Source organism: Syngnathus leptorhynchus, chromosome 11 (assembly GCF_054491065.1).
Source record: "Syngnathus leptorhynchus isolate UIUO chromosome 11, UIUO_Slep, whole genome shotgun sequence".
NCBI lineage: Eukaryota > Metazoa > Chordata > Actinopteri > Syngnathiformes > Syngnathidae > Syngnathus > Syngnathus leptorhynchus.
In genome coordinates, this window is record NC_141205.1 from 11136229 (window position 1) to 11160191 (window position 23963).

Below are 23963 nucleotides of genomic sequence, written 5' to 3' on the forward strand. Positions count from 1 at the left end.
TCATGATAATTGCTGTAAAGTGTTTACTAGATTAGTTGCACTCACACATACATAACTTTGATGACAATTCAACTTTTCATTTTTCGTGGCAAAGTTGCAAATTGCATCTAGCAAATGTAATCGAACGAGAGTGTCGAGTAACACGATTGACAAATAACTTCTCCATGGTTTTCCATTCCAGTTATCTCAAATCAGGTCAGTGCCATGGACTTGAGTGATTATTCCTGAAAAGTCTGAGCCGTACTGCAATTTAGAATTGTGCCAGAAGAGGTCAACAGAGATTGAAGGTCCTAGCTGCCGAGTGTCTCTCAGAAATGCAGAATTTGTACCCTAGGCTAGCGTGTGAGGAATTATATTGCCAATGATTCATTATGATATATTAAGATAAATTGTACACAGTTTATGGATATACATGCTTGAGCAAGTTAATATATAGTTTCTTTGTTAGAAAGTTGTGATGCCTTGCAAGTAATGTATGAGTCACAACACGCACGCACACACCACTCGTCGCCTGTCAATCAGCAAGACTGCACCTTGAGCTCCAAGAGGATGAGATAAACCTGCAGATAGATGGATGCCTCTGGGTTTTCCAGGTTTACTCACCAAGGTCTCTGCCAAGACCTGAAGTATGTGAGTGCTGTGCTTTTCCAGCTCTCTAAACTGAAGTCATCATTTTTTTCTTACACACCCCTGTAAATAACAATGACTTTTGGAAAATTCCAAACAGCAGAATGGTCACTTCTTTTGCAGTAACTTGTGCTTAGAATATTCCAAAGTAATTTGATAATGTTTACAATATTGTAAACATTATAAAATTACTTTTGCATATGCAAAACTGAAAGTTACTTTATCAGAATTGGCAATATTGCTTGATTAAGCTTAATATTGTCAAACAGGCATGTTTTGTGAAATCATTTGCCTTTATGGGGGGAGGGCGGGGGGGGAGCACAAAAGTTGGACTTCATATAGTCCGGTACCATTGAAAAGCTCCACCCCAAATGAGGTTGCATTGAGCCCTGCCCTCTTTGACTTTCTTGTTCTCCACATCTCACCATTCCCTCTCTGGTGATAGAGCCGCAAGAAGCACCCTCGACATTAATTTATGGTCAGAGCCAAACTGACCTACGAAGAGATCAGCACGGATGATGAGTTTTGCGCTACAGCTACTCAATGAAAGACGAGACGCACAAAAGGAGAGATGGGCACCTTTTCTGGACATCCACTTACGCGGTCAAGGGGGAAAGGTCCGTTCGTCCTGCTGATAGTACCTGCAGTGTTTGTGATTCTGACCCAATTTTGCGAGGCTTTTAATCTGGACACAGAGAAGCGCGTCGTTTTTACCGGACCATCGGGGAGTTATTTTGGCTATTCCGTGGAGTTCTTCAGCAATAACTCATCCAGGTTAGTTTCAATGTTTTGTCACTTGGATAAGAAATAAATACTTTTTTTTTTTCAACAATTTGGAAAGTTAACAGGTTTCATTTAATACGCTTATGTGTTTTTGTTCTGTCCTCTACCGCCAAATCCACTTTGTTCATTCATTACATGTGACAAATTGAAATATTTTTTGTATAATTTACAAGTAGCAACTAAATGTATGTGTCCTCTCGTGCACACACGTGCGCCCTTTCTGCTTGCGCGCGCACCGACGCACACGCACACGCGCAACTCCAGATTCCAGTCCAGAGTGATTGGAAACAGACATGCACGTCTGTCTGTGAGTACTGTTGTCGGCCCAATAGCAGTGGTTGAAAAGCAGAGAAGCAAGACATTAACCTCCTTACAAATGTTTTTCCACATTTTAATTTGAGAAAAATAATGGGTAAAGGAGACATGGAAAATTGCCCATAAAAAGGTGGAAATACTCTAGAGTTAATGCATCATCAAGATCATGACATAACTCTTTATTAATACCTTGGGTATGTCTCGGCAATTTGGCACAGATGTGGTGTACATGTGAGTAGTGACGATGTCACGTTTTAGGTTTTTACATGAGCATTACTGCATTTAAAGGCAATTTGGTGAATGGAGCAAGGCCAGTTGTGGATTTTGTCTCGAAAGTAATGGACAAATGCTTCCTTTGTGAGAGTGGAAAGAGTGAGGTCTGAGCACAATTAATATAAACATCAGCGAGTTCATGTTAACTTGTCCGACTCCAAGAGTCTCAGATGTTCCTGGAATTCAAGAAACTAAGCGGCTGTGTTATGTCATCGGGAGGAAGTTGATGACCGGAAACTTTTATTTTTGTTTACGATAACCCAAAGACCCATGCAGGGATTTATTTTCACCGGGCCGTTGGATACGTTCACCAAGCTATAAATTCTTTGCTATTACCTGTTATCTTTGCATACAGCATAATTCACGAAGGGCTGGTAGATAGAATGCAAAGGTGGTCCAATTTGTTTTATTTTTTTTATCCTTCTGTGAACCCAGCCAGTTAACATCATGCGGAGATAGAAAAGGCTGAGCGTGGACTACCGGTAATTTCGAGAATGCTGAATTGGAAGCATTTGGTGTGTTGCTGACATGGAATGATTTAGCTCGTGATCCACCAATGTGAATCAAACCATTCTTGCAGTGTGGTAGGGAAACAAGACAACAGGAAGAGGATGCTTCATTCTGCTAAAGAGCTTAAGAGGTCGTGCAAACTGTTTAGCTAGTTTTGTGCTGTACTAGACCATTTCGGTGTACACATTCAATTCATGTTTGAAATGCTCCCCAAAATGTAGCTTGGACAACTAATACATCTTCTTATTGTTTTACAATTGCCATATAGAAGAACCCTAACAGAGATATTGTTCACAATGAGAGATATCAGCACTAATATTACTTCTTCATGATATACAGTGAGGTCATGATTTTTTTCATTAACATGGTGTGGTCATAGAAAATCCAAAGGAAGTCATGATTGATCACCTGCCACATCTAATGGCAAAATAATAGAAATGATTCTTCCTTATGTGAAGGATTTTTTCCTTCCTGAATCAGTCATTGGCCACAAGACAATTTGGTTCTTCCTCTCTGCTGTGCAGCACGAGCATTCTGATCGGGGCTCCAAAGGCCAACACAAGCCAGCCCGGAATTACTGAAGGAGGAGCCGTCTTCCTGTGCCACTGGAACCAAACCGACTGTAGCATGATCAACTTTGACAAGCAAGGTATAGCGGCTGGTAAATTAACTTGACTGTTATTTTGACTTTGAAAAAGTATTTACAGGATAATATTGACTCGGCATCGCGGAATGTACATGTAAACTCAGCTGTGTGTAGCCAGCCATGCTATCAAAAGAGTTATGGGGGCATTTTGAGTGAGCTGCCCTTGTTTGACCCGGAGGTCAGAAGTACGGCTTCCCGTCTTTTTTGAAGCCCCTAATCCAGTCGCTCTGTTTGGGATTGAAACCAGCCTTTGATGTCCCCCCCCGGTATGTTTTGATAACGGCTGTTTGGCAAAGGATTATGTTTGCAGCGTTCCCACAGAAGTGTGATTTCCAATTGGACTCAGGCCCAGTGGTGCGCTCCAATTAAAGTAGATTCACCACTGGGACAAGGACCCCAGAGGCTCTATACTGCTCCCACCCCTAGAAAGATAATCACCGCCATCAGAATGGCAGGAAATGATAAGAGCCCATATTTGAGGATCACAGACTCACACTTATTATTATTATTATATGTACACACTCCTGTAAAATTGGATTTGTGTAACATTTCCTGTCAAACAGTATGTGAGGTTTTCCATCAAAACAATTTAGTGTTGTATGGAAATTAAAAATAGCGTATTAAGTGAGGACACCGCGACCAGAAGGTCAGGAATATTTCGGTTAAGATTTTACGAACCAAAGTTCTGATCGCTTTTGGTAATCCGGCTGGGAAGATCTGCAAACCTAATGAAGATAAGTGCTATGGAAAATGGACGGCGGGACATCGCCGCTATTATTAGCAGATGTAATACTCCTGCTGTTGGCTGCTCCTCCAGAAACAGCAGCAACCATTACAAGGGTGAGAGCAGGTTCAGAACGTAAATGTCAACATGACAACTGCTGGTGTTACTCCCACCGCTGAAAGTTTTAAATGCTGCTGTGTTTTTTGGAAGTCATGGAAACACTTCATCAAACTCGAATAAAACATGACACCACTCATTTTTCCTCCTGGTCTTCTGGCTTGTGACTGAATGACCTTTTTTTTCTGTTTAGGTGATCAGTATTTTTATATAAATGATGTGAACACTCAAGTTGAGTTCAAGTCCCATCAGTGGTTTGGAGCCACTGTGCGTTCCCAAGGCAACAATATTCTGGTACGAACCGTCCTCGGCAGCAGGTCTACTTTAATACATGAAGACTTTAAAACTGATCTTGACTTCAAACACTCACAAAGTGCAAAGTTGTTATTTTTATGCCTGTGCCTTTTAGGCTTGCGCTCCCCGGTATTATTGGAGGACGGAACACGAGACACCCTTCGCTGATATGACAGGAACTTGTTACCTCTCTGTGGACAGCCTCAAATCATTTGTGGAGTATGCCCCCTGTCGAACAGGTGATTGTCAAAAGAAATTAGCCAGGAAACTTTGTGTCAGTTTAATTTGCTTCTTATTGTTAAAAACCGAGAGGAACGATATTGAGACAACAATCTGAAAGCCGAAAAAAAATGTTTTCTACTCTTTGGGGGTTTTCACTGCAGAACGTCATGGACCTGCCGGACAGGGCTATTGTCAAGGAGGATTTAGTGCTGACTTCACCAAGGTAAGACCAATATTTCTTCGTCATTCAGAAGACATTGTTTTGACAGAAATAGCCAATGGAGATTAAACTGTGTATAACGAGCTGCGAGAGTTTATTATAACTTTTGAAGGAACTGCTTTCTCTCAAAATCCTGTATATGTTTCAGGACGGAAGGGTCGTTCTTGGTGGACCAGGCAGCTTTTACTGGCAAGGTGAGCTCACACTAATGTGGATGTCTTTAAAGAGAGTCATCTTAAATCGATCATATACGATTGTCAGTGAATCGTAAAACAACTCACTCATCAATGAAATGCCAGATAACCTATTTTGCCCTAAAATCTAGGTCAGCTGATATCAGCCACGCCAGACGAGATTGTTAAGGCCTACTACCCTTCATTTTTTTTATTGTCGGTTGCTGGGCAGATTCAAACTGGACAGGTGCAGGGGACCTACGATGATAGTTACTTGGGTAAGGAATTTTTATTACATTCATTGTACAAGTAATCTACTCACAAATTCCAATTTAACGCAAACTGTACACTCACAGGACACACCTATACACATATGTAAACATATATACATTTATACATATACATTATACAAATACATATATATATACACATATATACAATATAACTCGGGCTTTTCAACTGTGCCTCATCTCCCTGCAGGTTATTCCGTGGCTGGTGGTGAGTTCAGTGGGGATGACGAGGAAGGTGAGGGTTATGTTGACAGTGTCGAGTCTGCAAACATACATGGGTGTAGGGTTTGTTGACCCCCTCAGCTCTAAAACCACTTAGTCTCCACACACATGACTGAGTACGTCTCTCGCAGTTTTGAAACACACGGGGAATATGATCTTGAAAAAGTGCAAAACATTGTTTCAGTCTTACCTTCTAACCGTTTGCTTCTCGCTGTCTTTGTTGCAGATTTCATCACAGGAGTTCCGAAAGGACTCATGCTGTATGGTTTAGTAAGGAGCGCAAATAGCGAATTAAATAGAAATAGAGCAAATAGAGCGCAAATTAATTCATTTGCTGTATTGATGAATGATGATGAAAAGTCCTTTACCCATATTTTTCAGGCTTCACCAACAATGATTTGTAATCCATAACTGTCTCGTAGGTGTCCATATTCAACGGAAGTGATCTGAAATCGCTGCTCAACCTGACAGGAGAGCAAGTAGGTACATTTATGGCAGAATTTAAGCAAGTTGTCTTTTACATGTCACAATAGTTTAGGAATTTGCCCTGCGGAGAAGTGGCCGATAGCAGGTCACAGCCTGATCTTACAGGAACCAACAATGACCGAGGTGGATTTTTGCACAAATAAGCATGTTTAACCAACAGCAACCTTGTCATTGCACTAGTGTGTCTTTCCCCACCTGCACCTAGTTATCCCCGATGACCTTTTTGTTTGCCTCACATTTGGGACGCCTCTGCCCCACATTAACTGGTTGACTGCCAACCATTTTGCCACATCCAGCAGTGGGTCACATTTCTTTTACTAGTTTGCACAATGTACGAGACCAAACTAAAGCGTGTGTATTTTCTGTATGTGGGCGGTCAGTGTGCAGCGGGTGTCAAGAAGTGTCGGTCTCAGCGTGAATGGTGCTGAGTAAACTGTTGTAATGAATGACATGATGGACTCTCTGCGGGTAAATTCTCTGCTCTGTTGGCTCTTGGACTCAACTGTTAAAATCAGCTGTAAAAATACCTTGGGCAGGAGCCCCCGTTGGCCGATGAAACCCCAGATTGTGTCCGTTGTTGTTATGACCAGCTTTGAACTAAGAGCGGTGGAATTTGAACGGCTTTGCTATATTTTGTTTTTGGTTGCAGTGAAACAGCTTGATTTTTTTTAAATGAGTCACATTGTTTTGCAATGACTACCCAGAGACATACAAAACCTAATAATAATAATAATAATAATAATAATAATAATAATAATACACAAATTCTAAAGTTTGAGGACACTTCCAGACAACATTTGTGTCAGGAAGTGGAGGTCATATTTCACAGAGCGAGTATGAATAGGCAACCTGTGCTCGTATGATGTCTCAGTAGATTTTATTGATCCCATATGAGTTGCACTGCATGGTTGTGACAGTAAGACAATCTTGGCTCTTTCTTCGCTGGGGCCTCTAATCGCATTTGCGTGGAGACATGCGACAAATCACCCTGAGTTGAATCACACAGCGATGTAATGTGACTCTTATTTATTATGTGTAGTATGAAATTGAAACAGAAGAGCAGACAAATAAATTCAGTCTCAGAACACTGCAAACTTTGCTCATTTTTACAGAAGCTCAAAGATTGAGCTCCTATGGGCACCCCGGGGGGTATTTTAGAATGGGAAGCCACTTGGGTTGGTGTTGGAGGGCACAAAAGAGAGAACATGCAAAGAAAACAAAGAGAGTGATGTAATTAGAGACTAACTGCGTTTTTTTTTTTTAATGCATTCCAGATGGGCTCCTACTTTGGCTATGCAGTGGTAGCCACCGATATCAACAATGACGGGTGAGCTCACGCTGCGACTGTGTACGGATGATGGAAACATGGGGAAAAAACAGGGGAAATGAGGGAAGGGAGGGAAATTTAAAATGGGATTAAGAAATAAAAGTGAAGCATTTTGCCATTATGACCGAGGTCAAGCATATCAAAGTTTCCCATGCTAGTTTCACCTGTATTCTGCTTTTTGTCAACGTGAGTCTTATGTGGAGATCACCAACCACATTTAAATGATGCATACAGTTGTGCATCTGATTCTGACTTGTTCCCCAGACTAGATGACCTCGTGGTGGGAGCTCCAATGTTCATGCGTCGAGGGTCCAACGGGCGGCTGGAGGAGCTTGGCAAAGTTTACGTCTACCTGCAGAAGGAACCTTTGCAGCTGGAGCCCGGCCTGCACCATCTACTCGGCCAGCAGCCATTCGGTCGCTTTGGCACTTCATTGGCACCTTTGGGTGACCTCAACCAGGATGGATTTAATGGTATGAGCGTTCAATCTGACAGAGTTCTGTATAAATTGCCACTGGATTATGATTCAGGAATTTTCAAGTCAACTCTCTGCTTATGACTCATCCAATAATTTGGATGCTGCTTTTAGAAGACTATTACACAGCTTGTTCCAGTGACATGACAGGAAGTCCCATAAATTATACCACACACATCAAAGACAGCAAACGATCACGACTCTGTAACTGTTTGAGACATTAGGATTCGGTTCTACCGCATTTCGTGCATTCTGCGCCTTACTGGAAGCTGCTCTGCAAATTGTCTTTGCAATCAGATGTGGCCATCGGATGTCCTTACGGAGGAGAAGACCAACAGGGACTGGTTCTTATTTACAACGGTTACCTAAAGGGATTGAAGGACACGCCGACTCAGACTCTCTCTGGCCACTGGGCTTCCAGCTCTTTCCCTGCCAACTTTGGTTTTGCGCTACGAGGAAACATGGATCTGGATCTGAATGGCTACCCTGGTACCGTATTCCACTCTCTGGGAAATAGTTTTCCCCTCTTTGATAACACACTTGAATTTTCTCTCTCGCAGATCTTATTGTTGGAGCTTTTGGGGCCGACAAATCTGTGGTGTACAGGTGTGTTCAAAGGATAGCGCATAATGGGTACATAATAGCAGAAAACAATTTGCGCTTTAGTTATTTGTGGTGCTCTGTGTCTTTATTCAGGTCTCGCCCAATCGTGACTGCGAGCGCATCTCTCACGGTGCAGCCCACAATGTTCAACCAAGAAGAGAAGCTTTGTGATCTTACCACAAGAAGTGGAACCGCTCCCGTGTCTTGGTATGACCACCCAAACCTTGACATGCGGCTAATTCAGTAATGGCACGTGATCATGTTTTTCCCCTCTTACCGATATACAGTTACTTCTTTGACGAAAAAGGTCGAATGTTTAAATAGAAAGCTGAAAACAACCAAACATGGAAACTATGACCATTGTTACATAACCCCTATCACAGTTCTATTTGAATGCTTTCAAGTTTCCCCTCATGAGAATGTCAAATGACTTCACATTTGCCGCTTTCCTGTCCAAGTTGTTCTTAACTAGAAATGCAGAAGTGCAGCGTTCTGAAACCAAACAGAGGAAAGAAGCGGGAAAAAGTCATGTTTAGGCCTTATTTAGCAAATTGCAGCATTTTCTGACTGGGAAGCATTTCAAACAGACGGATTAAAGCAAGTTTAGTTTATTTTCCCGATACGGACATCATCAAGTTTGTGATTCTCTTTTTGTTCAAATTTCAGTGTCAGCGTCAGTTTCTGCCTACTGGCTGATGCAAAGCACCTCCTATCGCATCTAGGTAAAGCACATGCACGCACACGCCAGCACACACATGGTCCCCATTACACGTCCTTGCTTTCTTTGTGTGCACTGGACTTAACTGTGGTCAAATTGGCTGCTAACAAAAAAAGCAATTGTGTAAACAAAGGGGAACCTCTCGGGCTCCGATGTTGAAGAAACATGTTTGTTGCCGGCGTGTATTGTCTGTGTTCTCATTTGGACTGCATGAGTGCTTTGTGATTCAACATACTGGAGCAGAACATGAGAAAAATAAAAATTCACACTGTCATGCATCATTTGCATATGTGCACACTTTTAGGCTTCCTGGTGGAAATTCAATTGGACAGTATGAAGCAGGAGCAGAAGGAATCTGTCAGGAGGACTCTGTTTCTGGATAGTCAGCAGCCTACTTTGGTGAAGACTTTCAATCTCACCAAAGGGCATCGCATGTGCCATGACACCAGGATTTATCTACGGGTCAGTCAAATTTTGTTTTCACACGTTTAACCTGCTTTATGATCATTATACATTTTAAGAAGTATTGTCAAGGATTGCATTAATATACTAACTGAGGTTTTTGAAGTCAGCATTTGCAGCGTGGGAAAAAGAAAGACCTCACCTCTGAAATGCGTTTAAGTCCCAGTGTAGTCATTCCAACCACCTTGAATAAAATAACATTCAACCGCAGGGTCAAAGGTCTGCTATGAAGCAATGTTGTGAAACAATAATCTGAAATAGGCGTTTGGTGACTGCATGCAAAGTTCAACAAACAGTCTTGACTGATGTTGTTGTTGTTGTCGGTGAAACTCCAAGAAATGTGGGATTGATGGACCGGTGCAGAAGAAGACTGACGGTGAACAAACTGACTAATAAAATGGAATTTATACTCAGGAGAGGGCAAACCTCCACCAATGACAAACAATCCTTTTTGGATTGCATCCAATTTTACTGTCTTTTGTCTCCTGTCGGAATTGACTGATTGAGAAGCCTTATTCATTAGAGGGACTCAAAGAATATACGAGTGGGTATGAACTCATGTGTCCTTGGTCTAATCTGCTCCAATTAATCTGGAATTGTTTTAAAACATGGCCAATGACAATAAGTGCAATAAATTGTAAGACCATCGGTCATATAATCAGAGTGCACCTGCAGTACCAGGTGAACCTTTCTGCCCCGGGACAAAGGTTAAAGTCATTTCCCAATAGGGAGGTTCTGAAGTTTGATTGAAGTGTCGTTTTTGGAGGCACTTATTAGCGGAGACTGGCCTGAAAAGGCTACAGTACCAATCATCTCATCACTCAGTGGTGGTCTGATCAAACGGCACGACCGACAAAAACACTCAAGCGCGGTCTTTTGCTTTTTGACACGATAAGAGATGGTTTGACCTGGAGCTGACAACCGTCCCCTCTACTGTCACTCAACATCCATCTTTCTTCTTTTGTATTCTGTTTTTAGTAACATTCTTGCAGATGGAGGAACTGAATACTTTCTAAAAACAACACCGACAAAGGTCGGCATTATTGACTAACTGCTTTCTTCTCCTCCGTTCCTCACACGGGTGCATCTCTTCTGCTTTCAGGGAGAAGAGGAATTTCGGGATAAACTCTCCCCCATTTTCATCAGCCTGTCCTTTAGCCTGGATCCACAAGCCCCAGTTGACCAATATGGCCTCAGACCTATCTTGAATGATGACACTGAACAACGAATAGAGCAGAAGGTCTGTACAATATCTCACTTTCACAATGTTCATTGGATAGTAAATTGTGTAGCGACGTAGAGATGCGTGAATAAATTGTCCTCTACCGATTGCATAACCACACCAACTACTGGACCCGCTAAATAGCTGCACACCTTGCGTTATATAATCCAAGTCTTTAAAATAAATCCCACTTAAAATAACGAGAGTTTGTAACAGATGGCTTGCCGGTACTCTTACCAAAATTAAAGCTCATCTCCCACTGTTTGCAATTAGTACGATACAAATTTGAAATTGCACACACAGAGGTTACTGGCAACCATTTTGAAAGTAACATTCAACACACGGGCCCCCTTTGTAGATCTGAACCCCATCTGCTTAGAGGTTTAGGGTCAACCCCAATAAGACAGGAACTGATTACTGGACTCTAGTCGTATTTTCCCTCACCACGCATATGATGACGGTTTACGGAGGGACTGGTGAGCTTTGGTCGGACAAAAACACACACGGAGAACTGACAGTTGTGTTTAGGTGGGGTGGTGCTCCGTTTTCAGACATCTGGCCGCGGTTTGCTCGTACATGTCGCCAGCGCTCTTCTCTATGAGGCACGTGCGCATGTCATACATGTGATACGAGGTGATCTGTGCATGTGACGTCCACGTGTGAACGGCTTGTTTCTTTATGGTTAGGTCTGGGAGCCTTCAAGGAAACGCAGGCAGTCATCTGGTTTTGTTCTCGTATCTCTTGCCTCAAAAAGGAAAGGCAGCTTTCTGATCTATTTATCAATGATCAGAAGAACGCAAACCATTGCTGCTCTCATGTTCGTAACGGAGGCGCTAACACATTACAGTACCGTGTCATCCCACGTGTAGCAAGAATAGGAAACTTTGACACACCCTCAAGGCCCATTAATGATGAAAATGATGACATCCGAGCCAGGTATTTATTTGCCTTCTTTTGTCGATTCTCATTTGACAGCAATGCAATCTGGGAGTGACTCAACATTGTTGAGCCATGAAATGTTGAAACAGTCACATATGAAGTCATGCTCCCCAGGATACATACACAGATGCTTTCGGAATGCCGGTGTTGTTCCTAGACTACCGCCCTTTATGCATCCATCCATCCATCCATCCATCCATCCATCCATCCATCCATCCATCCATCCATCCATCCATCCATCCATCCATCCATCCATCCATCCATCCATCCATCCATCCATCCATCTATTCACACGTTTACATTGTCACCGAGTAGGGACTTGATTTGCTCAGAAGTCAGCCGAGTTAACCACTGAACGATCAGCAAGTTAACTAAACGGGAAACTTTCTGATTGCGTCACAGACGTGATATTAAATGAGATTCCGCTGAGTCGGCTATAAACATGGCTTGCCTCAAGTTTAAAGAGGTGAACGAGGAATGACGATGAGCATTTGCAGATTGTGGTGTTAAATGGCCAATGTCCTTGAGTGCAAATACAAGTAGAGACTTAAAAGTGAATCTTCCTCGAGACAATTTGAACTATCGCCAGGCTGATTCTTTGGCTTCTGCAGCATTCTTTTGGAATCTAATGTCCTCCATATGTTTGAGAGAAGAGGGTAACAACAACAGTATAGTCCGGCATAGAAGACAGAGTGTTGGCAGAACAACAGGAAAATAAAGAATATGGCATGTTGAAATGAAAGGATATTCATCTTCGCTTATATTTTGCCAAGACGTTTGTCTTGTCAGACCTTAAAGCAATTAATCCTCTCAACTCTGTGAAATCTGAATATGACTTTTCAGATGAGATCTCCTTCCAAAATGTAATCATTGTTTTGATTGCAATCATTCTGCTTAGCCTTGCTCACATTGTTTCTCTTCCTCTATTTTCCATGTAAGTGTTCCGGTGCCAACATGAAAGCCAAACGCCTCCTACCAGCTTCTTGGAATTTGGCTGCTATTTAGCTGATAGGGTGGAGAAAAAAAAAAAGATGATACTAAAGATCCACTTTCTTAAAAGCTTTTCTGTATGTATACATTAGAGCTCTTTTCTGACCACCCCCTCCCCTTTGCTCTCTAAGGCCCAGATCCAACTGGATTGTGGAGATGACAACATCTGCGTCCCTGACCTGAAGTTGGCTGTTTATGGGTGAGAGGAAGTCACCTTTCTCCTACTTGAACTGGTTCAACAAACTTAATGTGTCCCAATTCCTTCTGCAGTTGATTTGCAGGACAGATCCACACTGTCCCTCAGAAAGCTCTCGAATAATCGCGTTGTAGTTGCTGTGGTGCACATGTGCTTATTTTGCTGGTTGCCATGGAAATATCACAGAAATTGACTCAATACAAGACATAAAAAAACAGCATAGCTTACGGGGATCAAACAGAGACAATCGTCGTCCTTTCTCAGCCATCATGTTTCAATTATCTTTTGACAACTTGAGGACAATGAAACAAATTGCAAACAACATTTCTTTGTTGTTAGTTTGCCTCCTACCAGTTACTTCGGGATTCATTTCGTCATCATGAAGCAACCTCAATCTCCAAATCCAGGAGCTAAAATCACTTCAGTTGATTGAATTTTATAATTGTTTCTTTGACTAGATAAGCACATCCATAAGCTTTCTGAGGTTCAGGGTTTGAATCTTTGCTTCCTTTGCACAAACCCCTCCCCCTACTACATAAATTAAATTTAATGTAGTAAACCAAGTCATGGTCCACTTGGACTGGCAGTGCACTGCAGAGACTAATCATTCAAACATGGCTGAATGGCCAAGAAAACACATTCAGCAAAACTGGCGCGATGCACACGGTGCAGACATTTGCCCGTTCTCAGCATCGGTGTGGCGCGATGGTGCAGTGTGACTTCCTTTGCATTGCTTAATTCAATTCAGCTGGTGGACGTACCTTGCAAAGAGGCCGCTTGTGTTCAGGCAGAGCGGGGGGGGGGAAGGGATGGAGGAAATGTGACATCAAAGAGGAACCCCGATTTTGTTTTTATGAGCCTCAACTAGACTTTTTTTCTGGCTTGGTGACTCAATAGAAACACAAATGGTGGTTTTGGAGGGGGGGGAGTTGGAACGTGCTGTGGGATTTATCCCAAATTTGAAAAGTGTGTTTTACCGTGCAGAAGAAGTTGGAGTGAGTTTCCTGAGACAAATGGCTGTGATCAGACGTGGGTCATTTCCCCAGTCGGTCATGGACAGTTATGCGTATAAGTGGTCTCCAGGGATGGCTCCTCACAAAGAACAATTGTGAGGACTTTGTAACGCTGCTTTTCATTCCATTTTACAATCACTACTCGGGGTCATAGCACCGAGTAGCTTCAAAAGAACAGCACGGGAGGAGTTATCGGGTGCTGTCACTATCTCTAAAAATGTATCAATTTAACAGAGTTTATCCTCGAGATTAAAAATAGCATAATGGAATACCTAAAATTATAAAATGACAAGCCGTCTTCATTTTTAAAGAGCGTTGAATGCAGCCACAATGATTTTGATGTGTTCTCATCACCCAGCGACAGAAAAGAAGTTTACCTGGGTGACGAAAACCCCATGAGTCTCACCTTCAATGCCAGAAACGAGGGAGAAGGCGGAGCGTACGAGGCGGAGCTCTACGTCCGGCTTCCCAAAGAGGCCGACTATAGTGGGATAACGCGCAACAACGCGGTGAGAAAGACAACTGGTTCGACAAACGTCAAATTGGGAATATCTATGCCTGAAGAACTATATATATATATATATTCATTCATTCATTCATAAAATTTAATTTATATATGTAATTCATTTTATGTTATTTTTTTATCCTTTTTCACCTAAACATTATATACACACATTACATTACATTTGTATCTCATCAGTTTATATAACTTCCCTTTTTTTTTCTATGCGCCATTCAGTTATTGTCTTTGGTTGTTTTCCAGAGTCTGACTCAGCTAACATGCAGCTACGAGGCCGAAAATGATACCCGTTTCCTCAAATGCGATCTGGGAAACCCCATGAAAGCTGGCACTAGTGTAAGAACTACCATATATTTAATTTTTTTCACCATGTGTCCTTCCATCCTTCAATTAATCTTATATATATGTCTTTTGTAGTTTTGGGCAGGTCTCCGTTTCACTGTTCCCAGACTCACAGACACTCAGAACACTGTACAATTTGAGTTCCAATTAAAAAGGTAGGACCCCCTTTTGTAATCAGCCATTTGAATATTTACAATTTGCTGATTTTCTTTGCATGTGTTTCTTGTGTGCAGTAAAAATGTAAACAACTCAGAGAGTGAAGTAGTTGTGTTGGAGTTGGAGGTAGCTGCGCTGGCTCATGTCATTCTGCAGGGGTGAGACCTTCATGTGTATGGCACAGGTGTCAAACACAAGGCCCGGGGGCCAGATACGGCCCGTCACATCATTTTATGTGGCCTGCGAAGACAAATTGTGCATCAAATTCATGTGTCATGACTAGAATTGCAAATTGTCTTCACTTTTAATATCTTTTTTTTTTTAATATTTGACCAGTTTTTACTTGTCTGATTTGAAAACGAGTTGTTTTGTAGCTTTTACTGTATATAATATGAGGTGCTCATACATTTATTTGGGTTGACAGTCATAATGGCCCTCCGAAAGAAGCTATGACGACAATGCGGCCCGTGAAAAAAAATGAGTTTGACACCCCTGATGTATGGTATTCATTCTTTCATGTCTCTACTTGCGCTGGCACTGAACTTTTACACCATCCATTTCAGAGTTTCCCGGCCAGACAAAGTCTTCCTCCCAGTCCCCAATTGGAGCGTCAGTCAGAGTCTGACAGATGAGCGGGACATCGGCCCTGAGCTACAACAGGTCTTTGAGGTAAGCATATTTTGGGGGGCAGAACCCCCCCCCCCCCCCCCCTCCACTCTCTAGCTGTTATGCAGGTCAGTTGATAATGACTTTCTTCTTCTTAGTTGATCAACAACGGCCCCGGTGTTGTCAGTCAATCCACATTAGAAGTGAGATGTCCTCTGAGGTCTCACAATCACGACCTGCTCTACCCTGTCAAGGTGCTCACCGAGGGGCCACTCAGCTGCTCCTCAAAACACGCCCTGAATGCACTCAAACTCAAGGTGACAAATGGGCTGACCAAAATATATTCCATGGGTTTTAAACTGTACTCAATGTGCAGTCATCCTTTGGTGTGACTGCAAACACCTTTCAACAAAAAAACCATTTCTGCACTCAGCTTCAGTCTCCATCTTCAAGAAGTCCCTCATCACTGGAATCCAGCATGGAGCATCAAATCCAGAAGAGAGAGGTCAAAGGTCCCATGCCTGGACAAGGAAACTTGGTAATTCAAAACGCTATTATTTACAACCTGGACTTTCTTTCCTGGTGTGGTTCGTGGGTTTTCTGAGGGTCTTCTGAGCCCCACTGCCAGAAGGAAGACAGGCAAGAAGATTCTGTGCTTGCAAAGTATTTTAATTCGTCTGACATGATTGCAATTAACACAGGAAATGGGAATATAATGAGCCCTGGTCCACATTGGTTGGTGTCTGCTGTGTTTATGAGAGGAAGTTAAATTATCTTTGTGGTTTACTGGACTGCTTGTTGCACAACCGACATGACGTCTGTTTCAGACTGCCCGTCTTCATTCAATTATGCGACGAAAGAAACACGGATTGTTGAATGCCACATGGCCTGTGTTAACTATTTGCATCGCAGACATGCTCGACTGTGGAGTGCTGGCGGCTCGAGTGTCACATTGGGCGGCTGGAGAGAGGAGCTAGCGTTATCTTGAGAGTTCACTCCCGACTTTGGGTGGAGACTTTTCTCGAGGTGAGTCTCCAATTTTAACCTCATGATATTCCTTCATTGGAGCGATTTAAAGGGGAAAACCCAAAGATCAACTACACTGTCCTCTAGCGGACAGTTTAGACATTACATAAACACGTTTTTCCTTTTTTAATCAGTTTAACTTTCTATACTGAAAGTTATTTACAAAAAGTGTAAAAAAAAAAAAAGGCTCCCTCTTGGTTTTTCAGTCACTGCTTAGGTGTTTCATGTGTGTCCTTTCTGCTTTTGTCAGAGGGCCCACAAGCAGTTTGTTTTGGAGTGTTTGGTACAGTTCACTGTCGATAAGATGCCCTATACCATTGCTCCAAAATCCAAACAATCGGGATCTAAAAAGGTAAGTTGTTTCGAGATTGTCCGATTCTATCGTGTTGACTTGGTGGAACTGGATTACGGCTTTCTGGCGTTCAGGTGGTGACGTCCGTGCTGTGGAACAAAGCGGACGGCCTGTTCTACGTTCCCGTGTGGATCATCATCCTCGCTGTTCTAGCTGGCCTGCTTTTACTCTCACTGCTCATATATCTGCTGTACAAGGTAACGAAGCCGTTTGGGAATATTGTTTATATTTTGTTTCAAACTACACAAGTTTGTTGTCATTATTTATCCCTTCAGATGGGCTTCTTCAAAAGGTCCGATCCGTACGGCACCACCATGGAGAAGGCCCAGCTCAGACCTCAGGCATCATCAGAAGCCTAAATCTGAGACAACACAACTAAAATATGAAATATTATCACAATGCTAAATTATTAATGAGATGTTCTAATGATGAGCAGAAAATGTTGGTGGACATCGAAGGGTGTTGGATCACTGGACTGTGTATGACCTGATGCTGCACTAAAATCTGAACCACCGAGATGAGGAGGGCATGCGGTTCACGTTGCGCTGCTGTGGAACATCTTTTTTTTAGATCATAGTGTTTCAAGGCTATTTGTTGGTTAAACTCTCTGGTATGGCTGTTAACAATTTGTGTCCCAGTTCAGAGGTTCGAGGTACTTCAGCTTCCTCTATAGATCGATAGAGGGAGGTTGTATATACATCAGATTCTTTAAAACCAAACTGCACTCAAATACCGAATGAGTTTAGAAAACAAATTATTTTATAAATATTTAACTTGCATTAATAATTTCATCGACCCGGCTACTGTAAATGTCTGATGCAAGAGGTTTTTTTTTTTTTGTTCACCAAATGATACACACTGGTCCTTTAAAGGTCATTTTCAGTCCAGGAAACAAACAAAAGCAGCGAATGCTCGGCTATTTCTTGTCTCCAGATCGATCCGGTCCAGCTTGCAACTGAACTTTCAGTTTGGTATTTCTTGATGTCACTGCCGTTATTTTTCATAGTAATCATACTGTTATTATTTATGCCATGGTGTAAGTTGATTGTGAAACGTTGTACTGTACCGCCTGCAGGATAATCCTGAACAAACTGCAATGTTTAACTTGAAAATCTTTCTCTCCCATATTGGGAGGTGTGTATTGTATTGTAATGTGTGGTGTTTATATCTTGACTCAGAATAAAGCCTGATTTTGTTTATGTAACAGAACATGATCATATTTACTTATATATAATTATTTATACTCCTATATTTTCTTTCCCCATTGGTTGTTGAAGTGTAGCTCTATGTTTCTGCTGATTGTGTGTTTCTGCTGAGATCCACAGCATGCATGCTCTCCCCCCACCTTTGGTAGTTGCAATAAAAGCCCAGTTGGCACAAGGACGCTTCACTGCAGATGAGCTCAAGTATCCTGAGAAGTAGACGCAACGCCCGACTTGTCCTTTTGAGCCGTAAGTAACCTGGTTTTGTACATGTCAAGACAGAAAATATCCAGAATGTACGCACGCTTAATTTTGTGCATGCAGATAACTGTGTGAGCAAGTGTGGATGACTCAGCTGCTTATTTTGAGTCTGAGAGAGTGAAGGAGAGACTTTTGTCAACAACAAGCCAAAAGGAGGATATGTGGATGTCAAGTCAAAACAAATCCATGTCCACTATGACTCACTCACGCTGTTTTTTTTCTGCTGACTGATATCTATCGCTCCTGTTGGCCCGATGACTGACTGATCCTCTATTCAGCACGGAATGAGGCTGGCTTTGCATTGGCTCCATGTGTTGTGCAGTGCGTCAGCAGACCGGGTATTAGTGCTTCGCATCAATGCAAGACAAAAGTGAAATACATTTTAACTCAGGAACACAGTGGGCATGGATTAGACATATCCATTCAAATGTCTTTAATAGTCAACTTCTTTTAGTAAGTTTAGTTAGTCAAATTCCTTGTTTGGCATGCACAAACTTGGCCAATAAACTGATTCTGATTCTAAAAACCAAAGTTTGGGAAAGGCTGCTTGGAAATGCTAACCAGTAGGTAATGAGATTAAATTGTGAAGACATATTCTAAAGGGCTTTTTATTCTGTCCAGACGCTGCGTGGTTAGTGCATTGTAATCATGGCCACTAATTTGATCAAGAATCCCAGAGGTGAAGGTAAGTTGTCTTTTGCTACAAAGTGGAGATGAGATTTGGAGAATGTGGAAAAGAAATAAAGAAAGCATCTCATGGGCATTAGATCAATGAAAACAATGGATTTAATGAGATAATATCGTCAAAATGAGCATTTTAGCCTTTCCCTCCCAGAGCAATTGGATTTCTGGGAGCTGACAGAGAACGGCGGGAGCGAGTGGATGGTGGAGGACATGCCGGGAGACTGCGGCCATGACTTCAGTGATACTGCTGTCACAAAATACTTTGCAACCTCCTTTGAGTGAGTCTCAACCAAATATGTATTTGTCTTCATATACATATCTGCTCGAAAATCACATTTAGAGGCGGACCACCATCGGAATGCATCAGAAAGAAAAAGTCCCAACTGAGTCTCAATCCAAGTGAGCGCCATCAAATATCATCCAAGTGTCCATGTCAAACAATCTTTTTGGGCTCCTAGGCTGTGTCTGAAGAGACAAGTCATTGACTTATTGGAGCAGGGTTTCACTTGCGAGCAGCTGGACGCCCAACCTGTCGTGTCAGTTGAAGACTGGTGAGGGAAATTATTAAAAAAAAAAAAAAAAAAGCCGGTGGCCTCACTCAGCCGCTAAATAATATTGTGCTCATCCTGCAGGTACTGTGGGAGGCAGGACTGTGGCTGCACCTACCAGATAACGGTGCGTCTGCTGGATGAGAATCACGTGGTCATGCAGGAGTTCGCGCCCGAATCCGTGACTCTGGACCCGGAGTGCGACGACTGCTCATGGAAGCAGGTGAACAAACGGACGCCATACTGATCAGAATGTGAAACTCTTTGCATTTGACGTGCTGCGACTGTCTCGTCTCCAGGTCAGCCACACCTTTTCCGAGTATGGTCCCGGTCTACGTTTTATCTCCTTTGAACATGGAGGCCATGACACAAAGTACTGGGAGGGCTGGTATGGAGTAAGGGTTACTGGGAGCTCTGTTACTCTTCAGGTGTAGGCAAGGGGGGGGAAATGTATTCGTCTGTGCAATGCTTTCAAGACGACCATGTTGGTCTTACGCAACAGTATGGAACATCATGCATGTTGCACGCTAGGTGACGAGAAAACGTTCCCGTTTTTGAAGTGGTAGAGTTACAGTGCTTGTATGTCAGCGGAAACTTTATGATGCATTCCCGGAGAAAATGTGCTGAGATGTTTTTTTTCCCCGTACTCACTGCCTTATACTATAACGTACTAGAGGGGTCATCAAGATGGTGCCTGCAGGTAGTAGGTAGCCCCCAAGGACCACATAACAACCAAGACTGTGCTCTTGGTTTTGAAAAAATTGGTGGCTCCTGCGGGTATTTACACTCATCTAATAAGATCAAGTGCAGAATATTGTGTGGACTCACTTGAGAACATATACGTTCAATTAAAACTGCTAAAAGCAAACTTGGGTTTGTGAAGTGAATTTTTATTCAACAAAATAAAATGCTTAGTACAAAAGTAACTCAGGTACAGGTCAGCTGCCATTGAAAACAGTGCCAGTCACAGAATTTGCATAATTATTGTTTCCGTCGTGATTCAAAATCAGTTGTCTCCAGTAAAGACAATTGTAATTTACAAAAAAAAAAGATGTCTTGAGGCAGCAAGTTAAAAGAACCGAACAAGGGTAAGAAAGGTTCAAGTTACAATGTTTTTTTGTTTTTTCTAGAAATCATCAAACAAGCTACCTTCCGAGTGAACATACTGATGTGGTGTAGAAGACATTTAGTTACCTGTCTTTAAAAAAAATACCGAACACATTCAAATTATTTCTAAATTTGTGGTGTTTCAGTCGTTGAAGAGGTAAGTTTTTTTTTTTAACATGACAATACAGTTTACGTTACAATGGGAACTGTCCCGAAGTATCTTGCCTTGCCCAGTCTAAATTCTTCGAGACATACGTTACATACCGCAACAAATGAATAGTGACAGGACTGAAATGAGCATGCAAGAGCACCGTAACCAATTCATGACACATTTGATGTCTGTCTACAAAATATTCCAACTGTTCTCAATATGTATTGTAACGCTTTGAATAGAAATACTCCACGGCAATTTCAAGACGACAAATTCAGAAGCACGATCGCTTGATTCAGTCATTTAAAACTTCACATTGTATAACTTCAGGTCCTTCATTGTGCATACTTGTGAGTGCTCAGGATGGAGTCACCACGACTCACTTTGTTCGAGGGAAAACCCAGATGAAGAAAGCGCTGATAGCATCTTCATTCTCCTTGTTGCTGCATCTGTTTGCAAAAGGTCTCAAACTGCTGATGTTCAAATGCAGTCATCACCTTGTTCAAGGCATAAATCTGAAGATAGGTGAGATAGTAGACGGTTAATAATTATATAGGACTGGACTCAAACAAAAAAATGGATCCACTGATGTGGTCACCTCTGCCCTCTGTCGCTGTTTGAGTTCCTGCTGTGCAGACTTCTGTTTTGATCGGTCTCCTCTGGTAGGCGTGGTGTTCAACTTTGGCTTGTCTTTACGGCAAGCAGGTTCCATTGCGATTGTTTTCTACTCAAACAAGAACGAAAGGATGTGATTTGGTATGTTAAGGCAAAAATGAAAACTCGAACTTGTGATTGTCGAACACAATTGTGCACAAGGAATTTAGAGCTTGCAGCTTGGTAACATTGATCTGTTAGCTACCTAGCGTTCATTTGCTAATGCAATGCAACAAAAAGATATTTGCAGGACACATCTGACTGAGAAACACTGACAGACAAATGTATGTGTTGAGAAAATTGAAAACGTACACAGATGTACTCAAACGAATCCAAAGAGTGACGCCAGATCGGAGCCGAGCAATGAGAAGTAAAACAGCTGTTACGCGGGTGTTGCAAATAAATAAGGTCGTCTAGTTTGAGCGCTACTCAAAGGTTCCGCGTTGATTGTCGAAAACAACACAATACACTATGTCGACTTTATTACACGGCGGATTTTTCGTCAAAGGAAAAACTAACATACGAAAACAAAGACAAAAATTTTTTAAAACACAACTTAGAAAATCTATTTTTTTCTCATAAATTATCCGAATCTCCTTCGATGAATGTTCTCCTACATTTGACCACAAGATGTCAGGATCGCATAACAGTCCACATAGAGGTCAGTCTTGTGACGTCATTTGAACCTGCAGGTGACATGAATTTCACATTTAACACTTTAACACAAAAAATCTTGTGGCGTCATTTGAACCTGCAGCTGACATGAATTTCACATTTAACACTAGAGCGTTTATTTTTTCTTTGGAATATTTTTCTCTCTTCAAATGTGCAAGATGTAATTTTTAAGATTGGATTTAGTTGTTGCAATTTGCATTTGTCAAATATAGATTTTTTTTTTAAGATATGAATTTCACGGTTTTGACCAAGCTGTTGTGTCCATCCTTAAATTTCACGATTGAAGTGCTGACTGTTTTATTCCTCACAGGCACTCCACATCATGCTCACATAAAGTAGACGTGCGGTATTTTTATGACGTGCACCATATCGCCAGAGTATTGGGTGGGTTTCACACCGTACAGCCACATTGCTCCACGGCATAATTATCACCAGAAATAAAAAACAGTCATAGGACAAAGATCACCATTTTTTTTTTCTCTCCCCAGAACTAACTTAACTGACATTCTTTTGTTGTTGTTGAAGTTTGAACGTGTGCATATGTGGCCTCTGGCAATGCTGTACCACAATAGGATTTATGGCGCAGCATATACCAACGGTTTACCTGGATTTATCCTCTGACTGCAGGAGAGTGTGCTGCCTTGGGATAATATCCTGCAAAATTCATTGCCAACGACCGTCAGACCATTGACTGCCCCTGCAGCGTTATGCATCAATATTATGGCCAAAGCTTGAGCAGAACAGTTCTCAACTGTACAGTATGGAGCTAATGCAAGTAATCAAATACAGTAAAATTACCGGAGTTGTTATTAATATAAATAGTTTTCTCTGTTCTATTTGGATTAAAATACTTGCTAAAGTTAATAACATCGGAAATTGGACTGAATACATCCATTGGATGTCAAATGTGGCATGGAGCAAAGTTCAGTTGCAAACTAATTGGGTAATTGCAGGTTTTGGTGGTCAGAAAAGCCTCGCATTCAGAGAAAACCCAAAGTGAAAGACGTCACTGTGTCAACTGCTGCCTTTGAGTGACAAGCAGTTTCTTGGAAGAACACCGTTGAAATACCACTGTGGCGTCCTATGAAAACAGTTTCTGTCAATAATCGTATTTGTTTAAAATGTTTTGAAAGAAACCCGTCCAAAGCAAAACTGTTACTGTCATTCCTGGATTGACTTTATAAAGGCAAGATTCAAAGTGCAAGATGCCAGGTGCCCAATTCCAATGTACTGCTGACAGTGAACACCTGCCACACGTGCCTAGCTCGCAGAACAAACATGCTTCTTCTGTAGCAAATGAGCTCAAGGACCTCTTGTATAAAATCTCATTAAATTCTCCAGATGCGGCCGGCGAGTCTATCGTTAGTTGTTGCGACTTCAGGCGAGGCGATGAGAAAGTAAAGTGATGATTTGATAGAGGGGGGAAGTGGTGGAGACGTTCTGGTGAGGGGAGGGATGAGGTGTGTGGAGACGGGCCACGGGGATGGCAGCGTGTGAGTTAGGAGCTTTATCCTTCTAAATTAAACTCTCGCAGCCGGGGGGAAGTTAAGTTCTGACTGCTCTTTCACACCGGCAGCCCTGAACACACAAACTCACCACAATCTCCGACTCTGCTCGCCAATCCGCCACCAAAACAGACACACGCGGCATTCATACTCCCATGCAAGTGCGGTGTGTACAGACCCCCGTGGACATGTAAGTCGTTGAGGACTAAAAATAAATGACCATGGCGGCTGTGCCTAAAATAACCCACATGCATAAACGTACGCTTACTGCACACGACATAGATGCTATTCCCTTTAGATGATCCATCCTTCCATTTTCTATGCTGC

At 42.1% G+C, this 23963-nt stretch overlaps 3 protein-coding genes across 4 annotated transcripts; 2 read left to right on the forward strand and 1 right to left on the reverse strand.

Moving 5' to 3' along the window:
• The first annotated feature begins 1070 nt into the window (after positions 1-1070).
• On the forward strand, positions 1071-18045 carry LOC147049531 (integrin alpha-5-like). Its single transcript, XM_085924702.1, has 30 exons — positions 1071-1401; positions 3033-3157; positions 4189-4289; positions 4405-4528; positions 4673-4734; positions 4880-4925; positions 5057-5182; positions 5385-5429; positions 5643-5686; positions 5839-5895; positions 7177-7229; positions 7494-7702; positions 8002-8193; positions 8265-8310; positions 8401-8514; positions 8974-9029; positions 9330-9487; positions 10590-10727; positions 12770-12837; positions 14206-14356; positions 14611-14703; positions 14785-14864; positions 14943-15023; positions 15429-15534; positions 15630-15788; positions 15905-16009; positions 16384-16497; positions 16748-16849; positions 16924-17046; positions 17125-18045. Exons 1-30 carry the CDS (start codon positions 1199-1201, stop codon positions 17206-17208), a joined length of 3165 nt encoding a protein of 1054 aa, XP_085780828.1. The 5' UTR covers positions 1071-1198; the 3' UTR covers positions 17209-18045.
• A 205-nt stretch (positions 18046-18250) lies between these two features.
• Positions 18251-20357, forward strand: fbxo2 (F-box protein 2). Of its 2 annotated transcripts, XM_085924573.1 has the most exons (6): positions 18251-18300; positions 18934-18997; positions 19148-19274; positions 19455-19547; positions 19629-19767; positions 19844-20357. In XM_085924573.1, the coding sequence occupies exons 2-6, from the start codon at positions 18961-18963 to the stop codon at positions 19976-19978; spliced, it is 531 nt and encodes a 176-aa protein (XP_085780699.1). In that variant the 5' UTR covers positions 18251-18300; positions 18934-18960; the 3' UTR covers positions 19979-20357. The 2 variants fall into 2 exon arrangements, with proteins under 2 accessions (XP_085780699.1, XP_085780700.1); XM_085924574.1 differs by lacking the exon at positions 18251-18300 and having other exon boundaries at positions 18850-18997.
• Positions 20358-20413: 56 nt separating this feature from the next.
• Positions 20414-21885, reverse strand: svbp (small vasohibin binding protein). The gene is made up of 3 exons (XM_085924194.1): positions 21769-21885; positions 21401-21526; positions 20414-21317 (listed from the first exon to the last, which is right to left on the reverse strand). The coding sequence occupies exons 2-3, from the start codon at positions 21512-21514 to the stop codon at positions 21231-21233; spliced, it is 201 nt and encodes a 66-aa protein (XP_085780320.1). The 5' UTR covers positions 21515-21526; positions 21769-21885; the 3' UTR covers positions 20414-21230.
• Between the last annotated feature and the right edge of the window lie 2078 nt (positions 21886-23963).

Coding starts and splice junctions, on each gene's coding strand:
- fbxo2 (XM_085924573.1), top strand. CDS start 18,961: ATGGCCACTAATTTGATCAAGAATCCCAGAGGTGAAG. Junction 19,275..19,454: donor TACTTTGCAACCTCCTTTGA/GTGAGTCTCAAC, acceptor TTGGGCTCCTAG/GCTGTGTCTGAAGAGACAAG. Junction 19,548..19,628: donor GTCGTGTCAGTTGAAGACTG/GTGAGGGAAATT, acceptor CTCATCCTGCAG/GTACTGTGGGAGGCAGGACT.
- svbp (XM_085924194.1), bottom strand. CDS start 21,514: ATGGAACCTGCTTGCCGTAAAGACAAGCCAAAGTTGAACACCACGCCT. Junction 21,318..21,400: donor AACAGCGACAGAGGGCAGAG/GTGACCACATCA, acceptor ACCTATCTTCAG/ATTTATGCCTTGAACAAGGT.
- LOC147049531 (XM_085924702.1), top strand. CDS start 1,199: ATGGGCACCTTTTCTGGACATCCACTTACGCGGTCAAGGGGGAAAGGT. Junction 8,515..8,973: donor GGAACCGCTCCCGTGTCTTG/GTATGACCACCC, acceptor TTCAAATTTCAG/TGTCAGCGTCAGTTTCTGCC. Junction 16,850..16,923: donor AACAATCGGGATCTAAAAAG/GTAAGTTGTTTC, acceptor TCTGGCGTTCAG/GTGGTGACGTCCGTGCTGTG.